This window comes from Sturnira hondurensis, unplaced genomic scaffold (assembly GCF_014824575.4).
Source record: "Sturnira hondurensis isolate 20B ecotype Veracruz unplaced genomic scaffold, ASM1482457v3 Scaffold0015509, whole genome shotgun sequence".
Taxonomy (NCBI): domain Eukaryota; kingdom Metazoa; phylum Chordata; class Mammalia; order Chiroptera; family Phyllostomidae; genus Sturnira; species Sturnira hondurensis.
The window spans coordinates 904,038-927,259 of NW_028088140.1; the positions used below are offsets into that span (position 1 = coordinate 904,038).

Below are 23,222 nucleotides of genomic sequence, written 5' to 3' on the forward strand. Positions count from 1 at the left end.
TTGTTAATTACTCTGTAACCCAATCCCTGACTTGCTTTCTCCCACCTTCATGTAATCTTCCTTGCTGTTCCTTCCTTAATTCCAAATGCAAAAAAGACACCACCAACTGTCATCCTTAGAAGCATTTCTGTGTCTGTAGAAATCTTGCTTCTAGGTGTATCTCTGTTTGACTTAAATTAAATTCTCATAAACTCTTATAAAAATTTCCTACAGGTTTGGATGTTCTTATGTCAATAATACCAATTTGCACAAAGAAAATAAAAGGGTAATCATAGACTAAAATGACATGGTAAAGTACAAAACAACAACTCAATTATTTCCATGGCAAAAAAATCATATAAAAAAGGTAATTTTAAAGATGATAATTTTCTATGTTCAGACATTAGGTTCAAAAGCAGAAGCAATTTTATACTCTAACATATGACAGAAAGGTTATCAAAAATAACATTTTATATATGAAAGTCAATAGAATGAGAAAAATTACATACCAAGAATACCTTATGCTATTGCTAATTCTCTTTCAGAGAATAATCTCTTTAAAGCGGCAGCTTCTTAATAAAATTATAGTAGTGCTAATTTTGTCCGAAGTATTTTGAATAATTGAGTCAAGAATCAAAGGTTCTAATAAGAGTTTTAGAGCTGGAATAGAATAATTAGTCAAAAAGTTCAGCTTTCTCACTTTTTCAGATAAGAAATCGAGGTACAGAGAGAGAGTTCTATGATTACAAAAACATTAACTATAAATCTATTTTAGGTTTAAAGGCCTATATTCCGATAAATTGATTGAGCAATGTTTATTTTCTCTAATGTAAAGAATGAAAGCTGGGAACCATTCGTTGCCACTATATAATAAAAATAGTTTATTTTTCATTGAACAAGTATCTTTTAAACCTCCATGTGTGCCAGAAACTGTTGAAGGTGTATAAACAAATGTTTTATATCTATTGGTTACTTTGTAATTTTCAAATCACTTTCATATACAAGAGGATTTGGCTTTCAAATGATCACCCTAAAAGAGTCAGGTTAAGTATTGTCATTTCCATGTTACAGATGATGAAACAGAAGCTTAAAGAGGTTAAAAACAAGATTCTAGACAAAAACTCTGGGCACTTGAATCAGGCTGACTAGATTCAAATTGTCTTTCCCATTTCCTCCCAGGTATGTTACTGAGCCTTCCTGTGGCCTAGTTTCCCATGTGAAAAATGGGGAGACTGTAACTTATGTCATAAACAGTCCTGAAGATAAACAAGATAATGAAGTATTTGAAAGCTGCACAACACAGAAAACAGGTTTATCCTTATTCTATCATTACTGCTATTCATGATTGTTATGATACATTTCTAAGGCTTACCGTAATTTGGTATTTTCAAAGTCTTTGATTTTTAATTCAGTGATTTCTTTTTGTCTCTCTAAATCTTGAGACACTTTTTTCAGTTTCATCAAAAGTGAGGAGAGAGAGTCATCTTGTTCTGCTACTGTCTGTTCCATCTCAGCAAGGCGAATGAAATGCTTGTTAGTAGGAACTGGAGTAGGAGGCTGTTTCAGCAAGTCCTGTGAAATATGAATAAATTAGCTCTGAACATGTACAACTCATTGTGATGCTTGTTCCATGATTTAATGTGGTTCCTCAAATACTCAAAAATATTATCTAAACTGTAACAGGCAATGAAAACTTAAAGAAAACAGGAAATAGACATTATATTGTTTATATTTCCAATATCTAGCAGAGTCCCTACATGCAGTGAAAGAACAACAAATGTGGACTGACTTAATGAGTAAGACTCAAGCATGATACAGTTTGCCTGTCAGGAGATCATTTCACACATATGAAAGCCACAGATCAAAAGAGGCAAGTATAAACTGAATTCGGAACATGAAAATCAATTACATTTAGGTAAACAAATAATGAGCAGAATTTGGAAAAAAAAAGACTGAGGTCAGATCATTTAAAGCTTTGAGTACGTGGCTAAAGAACATGATTTTATAAGCAACAGTGAGATACTAAAGGATGTATGTCTAGGGAGAAGAATGATCAGAACTGTGTTTTTAGAAGATTATTCTAGCAACAAAAAAAGAGGGTGGCTTCTACCCTTCCACCTCCCCCCCAAAAAGGAGAACTAAATTTCCAATTATATGGTCTCAGAAATCTATAAAGAATAGAAGAAAGTTCTTAGAATCTTACCCAGGCTGTCTGTTTGAATTTATTGAGTGAACTATCAGCCTGTAGTTCTAATTTATGATGAAGAATCTGAAGGTCTTCTTCATGTTTCTTAACAATTTCTCTTTGCTCCTGTTTTACAGCAAATCAAAACTATATGTTAAATTATGATTTAAATAAATTTACAATCTAAAGATAATAAATATTTTTATCTTTAAACTTTCAAAATCCTTGTGAGATAGGGAAGGAACAATGTTGGCATGTATATATTTACACCGATATGCATTTCCACTATGCGGTACACATTCAAGTTGCCAAGTTCAGCCTTAGGTCATAATTTAATATTAATATTAGAATAATACGTACCCATCATCTTTTAACTCACTTCTAGAAATTTTTTAAAACGTAGCTTTCCCCCAAGGTTCTAGCAAATCTGATCACTTACTGCTAGTGTGACAAGATTTCATTCTAACTTATTGACTCAATCTTTACCTATAAACTCAGATGGTGTTTTTGAATATCATATAGTTTCACCACAACAGCTATTCCTGATTTAGTCAATCCATAAGAGAAAGATTCATTCAGAGACTGCCAGTTTTACTGACAGATCTGTAATCCAATCAACGAAAGTAACAATTTCTAAATGGAATCTATTTGAAAGCAAGAAATGAACTGCCACTTCAAGGCAGAATAACATTTGCATTTCGCTAAAAGATATGACAATACATACAATAGCATAACATAATAAAATACCTCTCTGGCCTTTTCCAGAAGATGCTGGTACTTCTTTACCACTTCTTCCTTTTGGTTTAACCTGGCTTGCATGTTGGCAATCGTCTGCTGAGCAATTTTCAATGTGTGACTTGACTGTGGTTCCACTACTTTTGTGCCTAGTTCAGCTATAAGCTTTTCTCGTTCTGCAGTGGCAGGTAAATGAAGCCTCAGTTCATTGATTACTTTGTCTCTTGACAGAATATTTTGTTCTGCCAACCGTAAAGCAGATTCTTTTTCTTTTAGCTTCTGCAAGGATCAAATCATAATAAATTATTAAAGTATATTTTTCTTTTAAAATATTTCACCTGAATTTTCAGTTAGTTATATGTTTTAAAAAGTTTCTCTTTACTGTTCACGGCATACTTTTAACAGCCAAAAGATACCAATAAGGTTAAACTGACCGCATTTCTATGTAATGGCAAAGTTATCTATATGCATCTTTATTTATATGACTATATCACATGTGTTAGAATATTCATTGTTGTGATGAAAATGAAATTTAAGTTACTTTATTTAGATCTTGTAGTTTTAGAACCAGGTGGTGCTACATTTAGAAAAAAAATGTAATGAATCGGTCCTTTTATTTCAGTCCATTGATTATCAGATCACTAGAAGAGCAATTTATAAGTCAGCAGAGTAAAAAAATTGGAACTTTAGTTGCCCAACTCAATAAATCACTATTATAAATATGTGGTTTATGAAAACAAAACAGAAAAAACTCAAATTAGCCATATCTATTGTTCTTTATTGGCTATCAGAAGCATTATAGGAGAATACAAAAGGAAAGCGGAATTAGCAACAGATTCATCATTCTACACATTGTCCTCATTAAAAAATATTACAGGGTGAAGCAAAAGTAGGTTTACAGCTGCATGTGAAACACAGTTTATTCTTACATTACTATTTATGATTGTATTATTTTCCATATGAACAACTGTTAACCTAGTTTTGTCCCACACTGTATTTGGAAAATTCCACATACCCAATAATACATTAATAAAATGCAAATTTTTCTAATTACCTCTTCTAGTGATTTGCAAGTTGCTCGTGTTTCTAGAATTATTCGAACATTTTCCTTAATTTTCCTTAGAGCAATCTCAAGTTGATTTGGAAGGGGCAAACTCGGGTCTGGCATTGATCCTGGAACCTCTTCAAACTATTAAAAAACAGCATTTTGAAAAAAAGTTGTAGCATTAAGGAAAACAGTATTAATTTTTATGATTATATGACAAGACATAGTTAAACCCCACTTATATTTGAAATATAAAAGGATAACACAAATTAAAATTCCATCTGACTTTAGAAAGCATTTCTATTGGTTAACAGTATAAGCCACGTTACAGAGTAGCAAACAGCAAATCACTCATACCTTTTGTGCTGCACTTAGTATTTCATTTTGCTGACGGTCAAAAATGTCAAGCTGACGTTCTAGCTCAACTTCTCTTTGATCCCAGGCCATTTGCCTTTCTTCATGAAACTGACAAAAGACAGTTTGTGTCAGGCATACACAGAGACATGCACCAAGCAAATAATAGCAATTTTATATACATTTTCTTACTTAATTCTCACAACAACCCTTTGAGATCACTGTTATTTTATGGGAAAAGGAAGCAAACTCAGAGAGGTAAAGTAACTTGCTTAAGGTCACAGAGATAGGCAGATATGGAATTGGAATTTCAATCCATTCATGTACCCAGCCATTCATCCACCCATCTATCCATCCAAAACACATTCAATGACATGCGCTATGTGCCCAGCACTATTCTAGGAAATGTAAGTATAACAGTCAACAAAGCCCAGCCCCTTTCACCATAGAGCTTACGTATTTATCAATGAGAAGGAAAGATAAATGTACTTATGTATTATTACTTTTTTAAGTTTAAGATTACTATTTCAACATAAATAAATATGCATGTTTATAGTGGTTTAGAAAATAATAGAATATTTTACACCAAAATAATAAAAGGCAATTTCAAGTAGGAGAGTCATCATTCATACAATGTTTTTGTGTTTAAAATACTGCAAAAAAACATTAAAATAAATATAAAATGAACCTTGTTCTGCTGTACAATTTCTTCCTCCAAACTGCTGATTGTATGCTCATATTCAAAAATTATATTATTCAAATATTTTATTTCTTCTTTATCTTTAACTAATTCTCGATTTAGTTTAAGCTCTCGAAGACGCAGTTCTTCTATTTTCATATGCCAATTGATTACCTAAAGATTTATATTTTACATATACAAATGTAAATGCTATATGAGGAATAACATTTTTATCCCCAATCCTAATGATTTTAATTCAAATGAATGAACATTCTGAAATAAAATAATACATAAAATTATCCTTTGTTATGCCACATGGCAGTTTATTTACAATTTCCATAGAATTTTCTAAAACTATGTAGGATCTTAACATAGAACATTCTTCAAACTATGTTTTTAGTGGGGTAGTGCTAACATTCACCTTCATTTACTCATTTACTTTAATGTGTTTATTGGGTACTTATTGTAAGTATGTAACTGAAAATTGGTTTTACTTTCAAAAATGAATATCCTAAATATTTTTGGCTTTGAAAATGAAATCTAGTTGCAAGACAATTAATTTTCATTTAATTATTTCAAATAAGGGTAAAAACAAAATATTATTAAAAATAAATGTGGGCCATAATTTTATACAAATAATGATTACAAAGAATAGAATTCAAATGATCACCATATAATGTTTAAAAATAATTACAAATTAGTATTTTATTTATATATATAGAGAGATTTTTAGAGTATTTAAAATTATTCAATATTTTAAAATCTACATTTCTACTAAAACCATTGTTTATAAGAATCTCATTTTATTCTTACAAATAGACATTTAAAAAAGCAAAACCCCTAATTTATAAAAATCTCAACAAATATATTATAACTGGAATTTTGGTCATATATTAAATGTTTTATATACAGGTACATATTAAGAACCTAAAATTACCTAACTCTTCTGGAAATAATGAAGATAAAAATCAGTGTTTTACCTTTTGGGCTCCCCTGGCATCCTTTAAAGTGCTTATTAACTCTTCTAGCCCCTTTAACTTTAGTTCCAATTCCATTTTCTTGTTTTCCATATTTCTACATTCTTGTTGAGAATTTTTCATTTCTTGCATTACCTTCAGTTTGTCATTTTGTAACTGAATCATTGTTTTAGAGAACTTTTCCTGCTGTGCCAAGGGCAAAGCTCCACTAAACTGGCGTCGTAGAGATTGAATTGTCTGGCGCAGATGTTTCGCTCTGTTTCTCCCCTCCAAGCGGGCATAATAGAGAGCCTGTTCCTTTTCATCCAGTTTCTGTTCTAAGCGCAAATTACAGGCCTCCATCTTCTGCAGTTTCGACGTAAGAGACTCCAACTTACCAAGAGCAGTAACCTCACTAATTTGAAGAGAGACAATGTGTTGGTGCAACTTGGCAATCAGTGCCTTTTCATCCGACTGTGCCTATTATAAAAATTACATATATTTGTAGTAAGTCTCAAGTTTCTCCAATGAAACCGATTGTGAATTCAATATCATAATTTACTAAATAAAATTTAAGAGTGCTATGTGATGTCCTACAAAAATCTGAACTTGCTTTAATATGAATTACCAAAGAACTGTAAAAAACAAAGAAAAAAAACCAAAACAGAAAATCCAAATCTGTCATCTGAATAAGTAACAGTTGGAATAATACTGCTGTTTTATTTTTTTACCTTCCATATATAAATAAACAGTAATGGTATAATATTAACATGGGCAATGTATCTTTTTTATTCTAAGAAAACATGTGAGAATGTGTGAAAAGCTACATAAAGCTATGAGAGAAAATACTGGTACGAAACAATATTTCTCCTCACTATCTTAACTCTGGCCAACATTCAGAGCAACGCATTTGTAGGTATTTAAATGCTTTTCTGAATTATGGATGGTAGTTCATATTAAATTGTATAGGAGCCTCAATTTGACATATTCTCTGATTAAAACTATAAAATCATCCCAATATCTAATGTGAACTTAGGGGATAAAACCTATACAGATGAGCCAATACTGCACACACCTGATAGTCTAACAGCTGTATCCTGATGGACTCTACTTCTTTATCCCTGGACTGTTGTTGTGCATTCAAAATTTCAACTTGCCTTTTGGCGATATCAGAAATCTCTCGCAGTCTGGAAAGTGATATTTCAGAAACAATTAGGTATATTTTCTAAGTAAATAAACACCAGAATTTCAAATCTTTAAATCCTTGGAAAAGGTTTCAGTATCTCTTCTTTGTATGAAATGTTAAAGCAAGGTTTCCTAAAGTGTTCTACGAAGCATAATTCTATGAGAGGTTAACATGTGTTTTATAAAAAAAGTCATTACTGACATCCCTCCGCCCCCTTGAAAATTTGTACTATGTAGTATCATATTAAATATTCCGAGAAGCTTTAAGGTAAAAAATTATGTGAAACTACACATACGAGGGGAGAACACCAAAAAAACAGAATTTATTTATAAAAAATTGTGTATTTATTCTCACATGTTTAAACTTCAGTGACCTTTAAAGTACTCTCTATTTGATACAATACATTTATTGAGATGTTTTTCCCACTGCTCAAAACAATTTTTGAACTTACTAATTTTGATGCCTTTTAGTGCTTCTGCTATTTTTGGTTCCACCTCTTCCACATTGGTAAAACATTCCCTTTTGAGGACTTTTTTCATCCAGGGAAAGAAAACAAAAGTTGCCTGGGGTACAACTGAGTAAATAGGGAGCGTGGGGCACAGGGGTCATGACATTTTTGGTCAAAAACTATTGAACACTCAGTGCAGTGTGGGCAGGTGTGCTCATAAATCAGCCATCATGAAATGGGCAAATGCATAGAAAGAGCCTTCGAAATATTCACTGAAGCCCAAAGAAGCCCCTCACAACAATGGCAGCTGATGCAGATGGGGTCCTAGAACACTCACCGTTCAGGGGCCCTGCCCTCCACAACATAATTCAGGTTTTTTTGGGGGGGTCTCCCCTTGTATACATTATTTTCCAAATGCATGTGACCAGAGTACTCCTATTTCACACGTTTTTCAAAAGACACTTATAGTTTGGCATAGCTAGAATTAGGTATTAGGTAGCTTTACTTGTTATAATTCCACATTAAGTGCTGGTGACAATATATAAAAAGTGTTAGGTAGCAAGTAGGAATGAACAGCCAGAGGGGAAACAAAGGCAGGGCCCTGGCCATTACAACCTAACAAAAAACTTCATACAGGAGATTAGAAGCAAAAGGAAGACGTGTCTCACCAATTAGCTTGGCAATCCTGAGCTCGGTTTGAAGAGATTTGCGAGGTTCCCAAGCATCACATGCAAAATAACACAGGAGGAGGGAAGAGTGCTCAGACTGTACTGAGAAAAGGGGCTTCTGGAACAACCTTACTAAGATTGTCGAGTGACCTGAAGAAGTGGGAACTGCACAGGAGGAAGAGGGGGGCCTATGGTGGGAAAGGGGGCCTCTAACAATTTCACAAGGACAAAGAGCTTTACTGACTGAGAAAGAAAGCCTTTGTAGCTGGACATTATTCCTAAGATTTAGAAAGGGGAGAAGGGGAGGGAAACTAAAAGTTGACTGAGGTATAATAACCCCGAACTCCAATGGTCAGTGAACTTAGATTAGCTAAGTACCCACTTGTAGCCTCATCTCAAGGGTATAGCACAAACTCACTAACTTACTAACAGATTTACTAACAACTTTTTCCCTCTATACGTGATGCATTCCGATTAGCTGGGTGCCTGCTTGTAGCTTTGTACTCATATGTATTTCATAAATAAACTTGCTATCTCATTTCTACTATACATGTTTGTCTTTCTCTTGAATTTGTGTCTTGGGAGAGAGACAAGAACCGAGTTGGGGGAGAAAGACATCCTGACTCAGATCTGTCTCTTGCCATCTATAACAAAAGGGAACCCTTTTGAACTGTTGGTGGGAATGCAGACTGGTGCAGCCACAGTGAAAAGCAGTATGGAAATAACCTCAAAACATTAAAAATGGAACTGTCTTTTGACCCAGTGACCCCACTTCTCTGAATTTATTCAAAGAAACCCAAAACACTAATTCAAAAGAACATAAGCACCACTATGTTCACTGCAGCTTTGTTTACAATCTCCCAGATATGGAAGCAGCCCAAGCATCCATCCGTAGATAAGAGGATAAAACAATTATGGGACAGTTACACAATGGGATACTACTCAGTTGTAAAAATAAAAAAATTTTACCATTTCTGACAGCATATATGGACCTGGAGAATACTATGCTAAGTAAAATAAGCCAATCAGAAAAAAGACAAATACTGCATGATTTCAATCATATATGGAATCTATTGAATAAACTGAACCAACAAGCAAAATAGAGACAGACTCATAGAGAGAGAGCAGGCTGACAGCTATGGGAGGAGTTAGGGGATAAAAGGATCAAGCAAAAAGGGAAAAGGACTAGCCCTGGCTAGTGTAGCTCAGTGGATTGAGCTCGGGCCTGCGAACCAGATGATCGCAGTTCGATTCCCAGTCAGGGCACACGCCTGGATTGCAGGCCAGTTTCCAGCAGGGGCCAGTTCCCTGCAGGGGATGCACCAGAAAGCAACCATACATTGATGTTTCCTTCCTCTCTCCTTCCCTTCCCTTCTAAAGATAAATAAATAAAAAATAAAAAATAAAAAAAAATAAAAAATAAAAAAAAAGGGAAAAGGACTTATAGACAACAGTGTGGTGACTACGGGGTACAGCAGGGTGTGAAGGGGCTAAATGGCAATGGAGTAACACACAATAAAATTGAGAGTGAGGTTTGGCATAAAAAAGATTACAGATATTTAAAATTCCTAGGTTCTCTAGGTAGACTGATGCATGTATTGATTTACTTTATTTTAATTTACAAGTTACCAGAAATGTGAAAAAGATTATAAATTTTCTAAATTTATAAAGGGGGAAGCTTGGTGGTAATTTATTAAATTTCATCTTTTAGAAATTTTATTTATTTATTTTTAGAGAGGGGAAGGGAAGGAGAGAGGGAGAGAAACATCCATGTGTGGTTGCCTCTCCCACACCCTCTACTGGGGGCCTGGCCCACAACCTAGGCATGTACCCTGACTGGGAATCGAACCAGTGAACTTTTGGTTCAAAGGCCATCACTCAATCCACTGAGCCACACCAGCCAGGGAATTTATTAAATTTCTTATATAACTATTGTGTTGAGATAACACAGGTAAAGTAAAATGCATTTTACTCTGTGTTGGAACTATTTTAGTTCAGTGTGACAGATAAGTAAAGTTTCCCCATACTAATGACAAGCTCTCATTGACAGTTATGTAAGTTTTCATTAATTAATATATAAAAAGAATAACATAACTGAGCTCATTTCAAAAGGTAAGGTCCGTGAAGTGATAGGAAAAATAAAAAAAGAATCACAGTGAAAATGGCTGAGAATGACCGATATTCCCAAAATGATATCAAAGCTCAAAAAAAATGGCTATTAACTATGAGGAGGCCATAAAACTCTCCTTACTAATTATTTGCACTGACAGATCAACTCAGGGATCCTCACACTTTCTTTTTTATTTTATTTTTTGTTTTTGATTTTGTTTGATTTATTGGGGTGACTTTGGTTTTTAAAATTACAGGTTTCTGTAATACATTGCCTATACATTGTATTGTGCATTCACCAGCCAAACTGGGATCCTCACACTTTTCTACTAAAGTAACACATAATTACAAAGCAGAGTGAATATGCAGCATATCTACCTGGCACACAGTATTTACACCTTACATATATGATTTGTTCTAAGCAAAAAAAACTGTTTCTACGCATAACATGAAAACAACAATGTTACTTCAGAGTTATTAAGTGCAATTATATGAGTTAGTATATATTTAGCATAGCATATATAGTAGATACCCCAAACTAATCAAAATTTGAATGTTTCCTTACATTTTTATTTTTACATCAAGCTTTTGAACAGGTAGAAGAGGCACTTATAAAGTAATTGCTCTAATAAAGTAAAAAATAAAGAGCAAGTTTAAATAAATTAATGTCCCTCCCTCCTAACAAAATGTTAATATGTAAAAGAACTAGGTCTCAGAAGGTCCTGATTCCCAGTCAGCTCTTTCTGCAACATTACCACTGGACTCTAAAAATCTGTGAATCTTCAAGTGATTTCCTCTTCAATATTATTATTTGTGCCCATTAAAAATCAATCTAATTGATTATTTAAGCATGTTCTTCTGAAAAGAAACCAGTATCAATTGCCACTAACAGTATTTTGCCTGTACCACTCTATTTATGTTTCTTAAAAACAAATTAAGAGTAGATACATCTAATCAAGTGACCAGAAAGTTTACATGAACTCACTTTGACACTTCAACTTTGAGTTCCATTTCACTCTTCTCTAATTCTAGAATCCGTTGTCTATCAGCATCACTTACTGTCTTGCTCACACTATCAGCTAATTCATCTCTTAAAATCTGTTCTATCTTCTGTGCTTCCAAGTTGATTTTGGTAAGCTAAAAAAAAAGTAACAAAAAATACTCAGATAAATCAGTTTTTAAGGAGATTTTTCTTTTTAAATTTAGCTTTTAGCATACTGCAGTCCTCTTTATATTGCATTAGTCCACACACTGAATTTAGTGTGAAGTACAAAGGACAGATTGAAAAGGGTAAAGAGACAGTTAGGAATAAATTGTGCAAACTCTGGTTATATGCCAACCCACCAAAAGTTACTTTTGTTAGGCAACTCACAATCTAATAATATCAGAATCTCCGATATTTTTCTTAAGATTTTATTTTATTTATTTTTAGAGAGAGGATAGGAAGGGGGAAAGAGAGGGAAAGAAACATAGATTGGCTGCCTCTCACATGTCCCCAACTGGGGATCTATTCTGCAACCCAGGCATGTGCCCTGACTAGGAATCGAAACAGTAACCTTTAAGTTTGCAGGCCAGTGCTCAACCCACTGAGCCACACCAGCCAGGGCAGAATTTCTGATATTCTTAATGTTAGGAATGCAGTACACTCATTATAGTTTACTTCAGCTTTATCACCTGTAAATAAGTCTAAATGAGTTAATAAAATCTTAATATATAGTGACCGTTAAAATAAAACAAAATGATGCCATGCTTTGAAAATTATACTAATTCTCAAGGTAAAACAAATATTACAAGAATGCTACTTCATCATAAACTGTCAAATACTTGCAAACTGTATGTATTACCATCTACTTTAATAATTCTGACCATGTCAAAAAAGTCTAAAAAAATCTATTAGAATACAAAGTCCCTGAGAGCAGAGATTACTATTCACAATATTTTGTTTCCTGCTGTATTTCCAGCCCCTCTACAGTGTCTGGAGTGAAACAGGCACCAAATAAATATTTGTTAAATGAATGGAATGGTAGTGGCAAGAATTCCATGATCAAGCAAGTATTCTTTCTTTTGCATATTAAATCTAATAATGTAATGCTGGTAAGAAATAATAACTCATTCACAGAAATATTTGTTTTCTTTTGAAACATTTAAAAGTACATCTTTTATTTTTATCCATTACATAAAACATAAGTACTATATTAATATGCTACTTCAAAGGTACAAACAAACCTCTTACATAATACAATGTCTGCCACAACTAATTCCTTATTTTTTAATTATATGATAAAAATGGTGATATCAAACCTCAGTGAATTTGATTTCCAATTCAAAATTACGTTCTTCCATTTGTTTCAATGAAGTCCTTATGTGTTCATACATTTTTTGGGAATGTTCAGCCCGCTGCCTTTCATTTAATTCCTTCATCTCCAGCATAGTGATTTTTTTTGAAATGGAAGCAATCTCAGTGTTGGTTATTGATTTCTTTGCCTTATCCATATTAGATTCATTTCCTATACACAAGAATATTTAAGTCAAACTTATGCTGTTCTTATACAAATTATATTCCAGATGTTTTAGACATTGTGTTCGACAGAAAACACGAGATCTCTGAATGATGGCAGGTCCAGACCCTAGTCAGAGCTCTAGACGCTGCTCTTCCCGTTACACCTCTCTGAAACATACATTCTTCATCAATCAAACGATAATAAAAGCTATTCCTCATGGGATTACTGAAAGAACAATGTAAAAAATATACTGTAAATGGTGTCACATACAGAGAATCAAAAAAGGGTAAATAACTATATTTTGATAACTGAACGTAGATAAATGCTATAAGTAGAAATTCAAAAAATAACACTATTTGGTGAATATAAGTGTGATGACTATTTTAAAGTCTCACAGAGTCAAGCTGAAATTAAAATATGAAGCCATATGATTAAGGGGTCTCACCAAGTATCTATATTCTTTAACCATGAGTATTACATAGCTTTTGTAAACATCTAATACCAAATATTTTAAATTATTTTATTAGTTATCACAAACTAATCTCGTATATATGTGATTATATGTGTGTATATACATATACATGTATATATGTATACTATACACACATATAGTATGGCTTGTCTTTGGACAAAGAAGTCTGTGGTTAAATAAAATAAAAAGATGGAGGTACGGGTAAACATGGCTCACCTCCTCACACAACCACATCAAAATTACAACAAAACTATGGAACAACCATCACTCCGAACTGTCAGAAACTGAGTGGAATGGAAGTACAACAACTATGGAATTAAAGAAACTGCATCCATTCAGACTCGTAGGAGGAGCAGAGATGTGGAGATGTGGAACAGGCTGGTCCCACAACTATGTGTGGTGACACAAAAATCAGGAGGGATAACTCTGGAACGAGGAGCCCCAGCCCAACACCAGGTCCCCTGCCCAGGGTTCCAGTCCTAGGAAAGTAAGTTCCCACGACCTCTGGCTGCAAAAACCAGTGGAGACTGAGTTGGTGGAAAGAACTTATAGAATCTCAAGCAGCTCCCCTTAAAAAAACCCACACAAGGACTTACTCAGACTCACCCCCACTGAGCCATGCTACCAAGACAGGGAGTCATAGCAGCTCTACCTAATACACAGAAACAAACACAGGGAGGCTGACAAAATGAGGAGACAAAGAAACATGGCCCAAATGAAAGAACAGATCAAAACTCCAGAAAAATAACTAAACAGAATGAAGATAGGCAATCCTTCAAATGAGGAGTTCACAACACTGGTTATAAGGATTCTCAGCAAACGTAAGAGGAACTCAATAGCATAAAAAAGGTCTGGTCAGAAACAAAGGATTCACTAATTGAAATAAGGAACAATTTAAAGGAAAACAACAGTAAAGTGGATGAAGCTGAGAATGAAATCAATTGGAACATAAGGTAGCAAAACAAACAATCAGGACAACAAGAAGAAAAATGAATTTTAAAAAGTGAGGACAGTGTAAGCAGTCTATGGGACAAATTAAGCATTGCAACATTTGCTTCGTAGGGCTGCTAGAAGGAAAAGAGAAATAGCAAGATATTGAAAATCTATTTGAAAAAATAATCAAAGAAAAATTCCCTAATTTGGTGAAGGAAATAGATGCGCACAGAGAAGCACAGAGAGTCTCACACAAGATGGATGCAGAGAGTCCTATTCTCATACACATTATTATTAAAATGCCAAACGTAAAAGATAAAGAGAGAATCTTACTGCAGCAAGAGTAAAGCAGCTGGCTACCAATGTGGGATTTCCCACAAGACTGTCAGCTGATTTCTCTAAAGAAACTTTGCAGGTTTGAAGTTATTGGCAAGGAATATTAAAATAATGAAAAGCAGAGACCTCCAGCAAAGATTGCTCTACCCAGCAAAGCTATCATTTAGAATTGAAGGGCAGAAAAAAAGTTTCCCAGACAAGAAATAAACTGAAGGAGTTCATCATCACCAAACCATTATTATATGAAATGTTAAAGGGACTTAAGAAAAAGATTAAAACTATGAACAATAAAATGGCAAAGATACATATCTATAAACTATTGAATATAAAAAATGAACTGAGCAAACAAGAACACAGACAACATCATGGATAAGTTTTGATGGTTGCCAGGTGGAGGGGGTTGTGGAGGAATAGGTGAAGAGGTGAGGGGATTAAGAAGTACAGATAGGTAGTTACAGAATAGCCATGGTGATGTAAAATACAATATAGGAAATGGAGAAGCCAAAGAGTTATGTGCCTGACCCATGGACATGAACAATGGTGTCGGGATTGCCTGAGGGAATGTGGGGGTGCTGGGTGAAAGGGGGTAAAGGAAGAAAACCTGGGATAATTTTAATAGCATAATCAATAAAATATAATAATAAATAAATACATATGAAAACAAAATTTAAAAATTTACCATGAAAAGGCATAGGATATTAGTTACTAGTCATTTCTGAGGAGAAAACTAATGCTTTTCTTTGCATAACAAACATGTTTCAGGTAAGAAACAAAATTTGGTATAGTGTTTTATTTTTTAGAGAGTCAATTAATCACATGTTCAGTGAGGTCAATTATTTTAAGGAACTAAGCAGTGATTCAAAATACTAATAATGTCCCCTCTTATATTTTTAGCTGCACAAGCTTGAGTTTTATAACTAAATTTGCTCGAAGTAGTATATATATGTATATATATTTAAAACAAACTAACAAAAATGGTTTCAGTGTCTCCCTCAGTTTTAGGAAGTATTTCATTTTGTTCTGCATGCATCTTTAAACATATGATTTTAGAATAGCTACTGCAAGCAATGATCAAATAATTAACAATAACAGATTACTGAAAGAAGCTAAAAATGTTAGTTAATCAGTCCATTATGGAATAGAGACTCATTCAGTCAATCCTAAACACCATGAATAAAAGAAAAAAACTGCATTAAGTATAAACATACAAGGAATATAAAACCCCTTCTCTGTTCAATTCTATGCTAAACTATGATAATGAAAAGGGGCCCATCACAAAAGGCACAGTGATGAGCCATCTCTACCCTCTTGTACCTGGAATTTTCTTAGGGAGAGGGTAGTGCACACCAACAAATTCTTGGGTGGGAAAAGCTAGTATGTGACACTTACAAACAAAGATATACAAACAATAGAAAATAATGAAAGCTTTAAAATCTTTCTTGGCCTAAAGCCATGTATGGGAGAGATTAAAGTATTTGAAAATTTTAAAAATTCTATAGGAATTATTAAAAAGATACCACATAATACTCATTTTATTCATCTTAAATGGTATCTTCTTTGATGTAGGAGCTACATGGATGTCAATTCATTTCAAATCTCTTAATGAATTAAAAATTACATTTTTAAAAGTAGCTTATTTTATCTTAAAGGATATATTTATTTATTATTAGAGAACAAGGGAAGAAGATAGAGAGGAAGAGAAACATTGATCACATGCCCCCAATTGAGAATCTGGCATGCAACCCAGACACGTGCCCTGACCAGGAATCGAACTGGTGACCTTTCAGTTTGTGGGATGACACCCAACCTATCAAGACACATCAGTTAGGGTTCTAAAAGTGGCTTATTTTAGACTTCCCAATGTTAGGCCTGTCTAAACTATGTATCTCAGTTACCAATATAATAACATAGTTATATTTAGCAGCAGAACCTGTGAACAGCATTAGAGCTCCGAGGTCCAGAAAGGAAACACATGAAAACACCTTAACCAAAGTGGCAAATTTATATGAAAATTATAAAACAAAGTGCTAGCAAGATAAAAATTTTTAAATGCTATAAACTAAGAAAACCATTTGAAAAACTAGTATGGAAAACCCTAACAGGAACAACAAAGATTTTAATACCCTCTGAGAAAACAATTTCTGTTAGATATACATGAAGATGTTCTTTCCAGCACTATAATCATAACAAAAATGAGAAAAGCTAGACATTTAATCATTCAAACACAGAAAGATACTGCATAAATATTTACAAGTATGATGAATAAAACATACCAATATTTTGATATCTACTAGATAAATATAGTATATAGTACATTTACTATAATTTAAAGTATATATAATATTTAAGCATGCATAAGGTAATATAAAAAGTGATAATACAGAAATGGAACCATGAGTAATATAAATTAAAAAAATTTTGATGCTATATGGTCATCTTTTAAAAATGTCACATGATACATTCCTGACATAACTTTATACATGGTGAAAGAACTCATAATACTGTCACTACAATGTAGGTATTTCAAAATTATCACCAGTCTTGATTGTCAAATAGTACAAAACAGCTAATGCTTAGTTATAAATTTTTAACATATGAGTTATATGTTAATAAAATTTTGCTATATGTTATAAAAATTTATAACAGCTAATGCTTAGTTGTAAATTTTTAACATATATGACTTTATTTGCAACAAATTTTATAACTGAAACCTGAATTTTGTTGGAGATTAGTAGACGATATTATTCAACTGCCTGCTAAATTAAACTGTTAGACAGATAGTTCACTTTTATCAAAATACTTTCTTTTCATCTGGTATAGAAAAGGAACTTTAAATGAAAAATACTTACAATTAGATCTTAATCATTTTATATTATCATAATCATAGTACTTACCTAATTTAGTTTCTTGTTCCCAGGCTTGTTCAATAGTGTGAAGTTTTTCCTTGGTAATCTCTAGTTCTTTATTTATAAACTCTATTTGTTCTTTTAGAGATGCATTTTCACACTGAATTAAACAGAAACACCACTGAGAAACGACATTACAATTCAGACTAGTACCACAAAAATAACATTGTTTCAACTTTATATATCTTCTGAAACTCACAATCCAGTTTCTTTTACAAAATTAGAAGTTTCTACACATGCAATACACATATAGGTATATACACATATAAAACATTATTTAAAAATAATCAAAATCTTGTGTATCAAATATGTGGTCCTGGCTGCAGCCATGCTCCTTTTGATCAAGACAAAATACTCACTGCTTCATAACTTTCACATACTAGAGCTTCCCTCATTCACACAAATAGTTCTGAGGATCATCTTCCCTCANTACCACAAAAATAACATTGTTTCAACTTTATATATCTTCTGAAACTCACAATCCAGTTTCTTTTACAAAATTAGAAGTTTCTACACATGCAATACACATATAGGTATATACACATATAAAACATTATTTAAAAATAATCAAAATCTTGTGTATCAAATATGTGGTCCTGGCTGCAGCCATGCTCCTTTTGATCAAGACAAAATATTCACTGCTTCATAACTTTCACATACTAGAGCTTACTTCCCTCATTCACACAAATAGTTCTGAGGATCCCCAGCATGCTGTCAATGACAGGTGCTATACGTTAACGGTGAAAAGAAACAGAACAAATTCTGGCCTTCACAGGCCTACTCATTTGGTGTCCATGGATACATATGTGTGCCAGGAGTTGGGGAAGGTGTGTAAACCAGCAGAGAATAAACAGGTAAGCAAACAAAAAATAATTAATAATAATTAATAATTAATATCTAGAAAGAAACAGTATGGGCCCAGAGAATAATAAATGGAGCCATATCTGGATAGAGCGGTTAAAGAAGGCATTACCCACCTGAAGAGGTGGTATTTAAGTTGAAACCTAAGCCACGAGAAGGGGTCAGTCTCGACAAGAAACCAGCCATGGAAAGAAATCATACACTGGTAAACCCAGATGCTCTAAAGCAGGAAAGACTCTGAAGCGCTAGAGGACTGGAGCATGGTACGCAAACACAAGAGTGGAGAGTGGAATAAGAGAAGGTTGGAAAAATAACTAAGACCCATCACACACACACAAAATAAAGAGAGAAAAACAACAACAGAAAGAAAAAGGGACGGTAACAGGGCTATACTAAGCAAGGCATGTTATGTGAAGATGAAGAAATGAATTTAACTTAATGCATAAGAGGATATGATTTAAAGATTAAACAATTCCAGGATGCAATGTGGAGAATAAAAGAGGAAACAGAGAAAATCAGAAAATAGTCAGGATGATATTGTAAAGTCCAGATGAGTGATGATACTGGTTTAAACTAGAGTAATAGCAGTAAAGATGGAGAAAAGAGGACACACGAATTAATTATATTTGGGAAATTAAAGAGGATAGCAGAAAGGAGTGACTACAGAATAACTCTAAGGTATCTGCCTTAACTAACTGAAGACAATATGGCATATATTGAAACAAGAATAACTATGAGAGAAATAGACCTCAGGAGTGCATTTTGGATACGTCAAATTTGAGACCCCCTAGAAATGTGACTTGTAAAGTTGGTAATTCTACACAGTAGAAGACAGCTCTGAGAAGTCAGGCTGGGGACGTAAATGTAGGAGTTGGCACATAAGTACATTTTAAACTGATTTATTCTTCTTTCAACAGATGAAATGCCTATTCTATGCCAGGTATTCTAAGCACTGTACTTCAATGGTAAACAAATTCCGTCCAAGAAATTGCATTTTAGTGGAGTAGTGAGAAAATAAGCCAATAAATAACACAATGAATGTCAGGTAGTAAGAGTTAATGAAGAATAACAAAACAGAATAATGAGGTTTTTTAACACGAGGATGTTATGATGAAAAGAAACACAAGATAAGAGATTAAACTTGAATTTCTGGTGACATCCCCAATTACAACCCAGTTCTAAATATTGTAAATACATAACAATATTTAGAAAAACAAACACGGGGTTGAGGTATTTTAACTATGCTTCTACTCCTTTTTCCTTTCTTTGACTTCCAGACTCTTTTAAAGTGAAATTCTGGTCTTGCTCCAGATCCCATTTTCATCCCTGGGCCCTGGTATTGCACCTCATTTATTACCATTTGCATCTGCAAATCTTTAATCATTCTCTTCCTATGGCTCTAAATTTTCTTTCTCTCTTCAAACTGCACTGGTCTCATTTTTAAAAAAGAAATAAAACAAATCTTCCTCTTCATTCTAGTCCAATACACATTTATTTTTTTCTTCTATTACCAAATTTCTAGTTTTTCAATTGCCTTATCACCCACTCAGTTTTGTATGTACTAATCACCAGCCCTGCTCTTTAAAATTTGGAAATACAATCTTAATAACCTTTGTTCTCATGAAACTTTACTCTTAAAAAGCCTTTATGATTTCTTAGTCACCATATATGATGATCTTTGCATCATGGCTCTACACAGTTAATCCCTGTCTGAGGTCAACATTAAGAGCTCTAACTTTGTGCCAAACAGGAGGCACTAAACACACATGAACTAAGCAGAGTTCCTGGTATCAAAGGCTCACATTCCAGAAGGGGAGGCAGACCCAGAAACACATATAATACGATGTGACATAAACAGCAGCACTAGGTACAGGATGTAGAACTAGTATAGACAGAGGGGGTTTGCTCTATGAGGAAGGATGCTTCAGAAAAAAGGAGACTATCTATACCAAGTTTTGAAACATGAACAGAAATTCAATGAGCAGATGAACTGGGAGAGTGGGAGAGCTTTTTAGATAAAGGAAAGAGCACGCACAGAAGAATATATGTAAGAAAATACACTTGTGTTGCAAAGAGTCAGTAGTTTGGTTTCTAACACATACCTTGTGCAACTCCTTAGAGCATTAGAGGAGAGGAAGTGAAGTGAAAGCTAATCACAAACAGGAACTTCACTTTTATTCTTTAAGTGACTGGAAGCTTTCAACAGGTTTTAAGCAAGGGAGTGACATGGTCAGATTCACATTTATAATTATCATTCAGGGGCAGTAAGGTGGGCATAACACTGGAGACAGAGATGAGTAATGGCTACCAGAATACAGATAATAAAGAAAATTTTTTTCTTTAAAAACAGGGATACATATGTTTTCAGAATTATAACTGAGATATGGAAAATAAAGGAGAGCCCTGGCTGTTGTAGCTCAGTGGATTGAGTGCAGGCGTGAGAACCAAACAACCGTGGTGCGAGTCCCAGTCAGGGCACATGCCTGGGTTGCAGGCCAGTTCCCAGCAGGGGACACAGGAGAGGCAACCATACATTGAAATTTCTCTCCCACTCTCCTTCCCTTCCCCTCTAAAGATAAATAAATAACATCTTAAAAAAAAAGAAAATAAAGGAGAGAAAGGGATATAATACAAATACAAAATTTTTAAATTTTGAGAAAAAATAAAAATATTCTTTGGAAAAATAGTTTAAATAAATTTAAAATTTGTTATTTATGTTATCTACCAAAGATTTCTTACCTAATTTTCTAATGATAAGGAGAAAAGGATAAAGGACATGAAAATTAAAAAGTACATTATTGCATTTAAATTTTCTACAAAATGAATTATTACCATATCAGAATTTTCTATAAAAATTAATATAGCCATCTCTCTTTGGTAAAAAGTAAAAAGTAAATTGATCATGATTACTTCTAGTTAGTATAAATCAACTGTGACTCAGATAATTTTGTAGGAGTCATTGAAGGCTACTGAGAATAATCTTTTGTTTCACTGAGTGTGTTCCCCTAAGCAATAAAGGCTTTGAGTCAATAGGGTTCTGTCTCAGTCCACTCCATCAGTAGATCATAAAAGAGAATAATTAGCCAAAAGACATAAAAACCCCTATATCTGATACAGAAGATGAATAAATCAGGAATTCTGCCTACTCTAAAAGGCATGGAGGTTAAGCGGCTACAAGAGTTAAGTGGCCAAAGGGTCTGGGCCATATTCACTGTTTGAATTAAACTTGTACTATTTCATCCTACTCTTCTGTTTCTCTACCACAAGGAAGAATGGGAATTTGCTGAGACCGCCCATGGTCTGGGAAGAGCCATTATATCTCATCCACTCTTGGCTACAACCACCACAAGAAAACAGAAAAGCCAGGAACCATGACAGAATAATTTGCCCTGGGAACAGAGGTAAGAGAAAAGGATGGGTACTAAATGATGCTTCTTCTTATGAGTATAATATTTAATCTGTTCCTTTTTCCTTTTTAATTTCCGGGTGGTAAGAGGTCTAATTCAGCTAAATCACACAAGTTAGCTATGGAGAATGACCTGGACGAAGCTGTCCTAAGTCCTTCGGCACTTATAAGTAGGACACCGAGGAAAAATGGCTGCCATCACAAGGTTCAATCATCACACAAACCTACCTCCAGATGTTCCAAGTTATTTGTTCTTTGAACAAGCACATTATCTTTTTGTAAGATGTCCCTGTACTTAACAGTCAGTTCATTGTATTGTTTATTGGCCAATTCTAGTTCAGACAGAGAAACACTATTATCCATAACTTTTTGGAGAGCTGCAATCTTGAAAATGGCCATCTCCTATGTGAATAAGGGCACAATGAGTTAATGCATTTTTTCTGATGAGGCACTAACCACTTTTAAAAAAGATAATACAACCAAAACCAAAACAAATCTTAGAACAGCTTAGAAAAATAAGAATTATCAAGTAAGTAAAATGTTGCAATAGTAATTTCTTTTATATAAAAATGTTATTTGGAAAGTTTTATCATAATAAAAATATAAATATAGTGAATCTTTTTATACATCCTGTCATAGTAAAATAAAATTCAGTCAATTTGAGCAGAATTAAAAAAAGCAAATACAGGGAATACATCACTCAGAATGTATCTTTGGCTAGACTTTCTGAATTTCACAAGATTAAAAAAATAACTTCCCTTTTGACACCAGGATGGCAAACTCAGCATTGCCACAAGTCCCCTTTACGGTGCAGCTGTTTCTGCTTGTTATAGTTACAAAGACTAATTGTGCAATACAATAAAATTTTTTGTTCACAGAGAGAAAACATTATGTAGGGTAAAAAAAGTTCTCTCCATCCTAGCTAGATACAGTAATCTAGCAATCTGTAATAAACAGTATCAAAACCTTTAAGTCACTTTGCTCATGTTCTACTCATTAACTACAAAGCTACAAAGTCACAATTCAAAGATATAGTATTAACACCAAAAAAATGTCTGAACTTTCAGTTCTCTTCAAAGTAAGCCGAAGTACTTCGAGCAAGGAACAACCAATTTTATGAAGTGAAAAAAGATAAAGAATTTATAGTTATAATTCATTCTGAAGTAGAATAATAAGAAAAAAATATGTGCAATGGTGCTTCAGACCTCATTCTGACAACTTCTCCATGTAAATCAGTACACACTATTCCACAACACCCTAGGAATTCACTTTCACTTCTTTGGGGAGGGTGAAAGAGTTTATGTTCCCTTTTAAAAAAAGTCCCCTTTTTTTTTCTTTTCCAATTGTTGCAAAAAAAACATCCAGGTTGAACAACCAGGTTTAAGAGTAAGAAAATTTGTCTTTTTTTCCCTTTTATCTCAAACATTGGTTGTATTTGCAATACTTCAAGAAACACATATTCT

At 33.7% G+C, this 23,222-nt stretch overlaps 1 protein-coding gene across 2 annotated transcripts in view; it reads right to left on the bottom strand.

The window, feature by feature from the left end:
• CEP290 (centrosomal protein 290) overlaps window positions 1-23,222 on the bottom strand; it is a 103,310-nt gene that overhangs the window by 43,932 nt on the left and 36,156 nt on the right. For both annotated transcript variants that reach the window (XM_037064636.1, XM_037064635.1), the window contains 12 exons: window positions 21,988-22,161; window positions 17,481-17,592; window positions 12,646-12,851; window positions 11,330-11,481; window positions 7,009-7,120; window positions 5,958-6,413; window positions 4,987-5,151; window positions 4,302-4,409; window positions 3,954-4,088; window positions 2,912-3,178; window positions 2,183-2,290; window positions 1,352-1,551 (listed from right to left, as the gene is read on the bottom strand). In XM_037064636.1, the coding sequence (XP_036920531.1) occupies window positions 1,352-1,551; window positions 2,183-2,290; window positions 2,912-3,178; window positions 3,954-4,088; window positions 4,302-4,409; window positions 4,987-5,151; window positions 5,958-6,413; window positions 7,009-7,120; window positions 11,330-11,481; window positions 12,646-12,851; window positions 17,481-17,592; window positions 21,988-22,161 (2,195 nt within the window). The remainder of the gene's footprint in view (window positions 1-1,351; window positions 1,552-2,182; window positions 2,291-2,911; window positions 3,179-3,953; window positions 4,089-4,301; window positions 4,410-4,986; window positions 5,152-5,957; window positions 6,414-7,008; window positions 7,121-11,329; window positions 11,482-12,645; window positions 12,852-17,480; window positions 17,593-21,987; window positions 22,162-23,222) is intronic.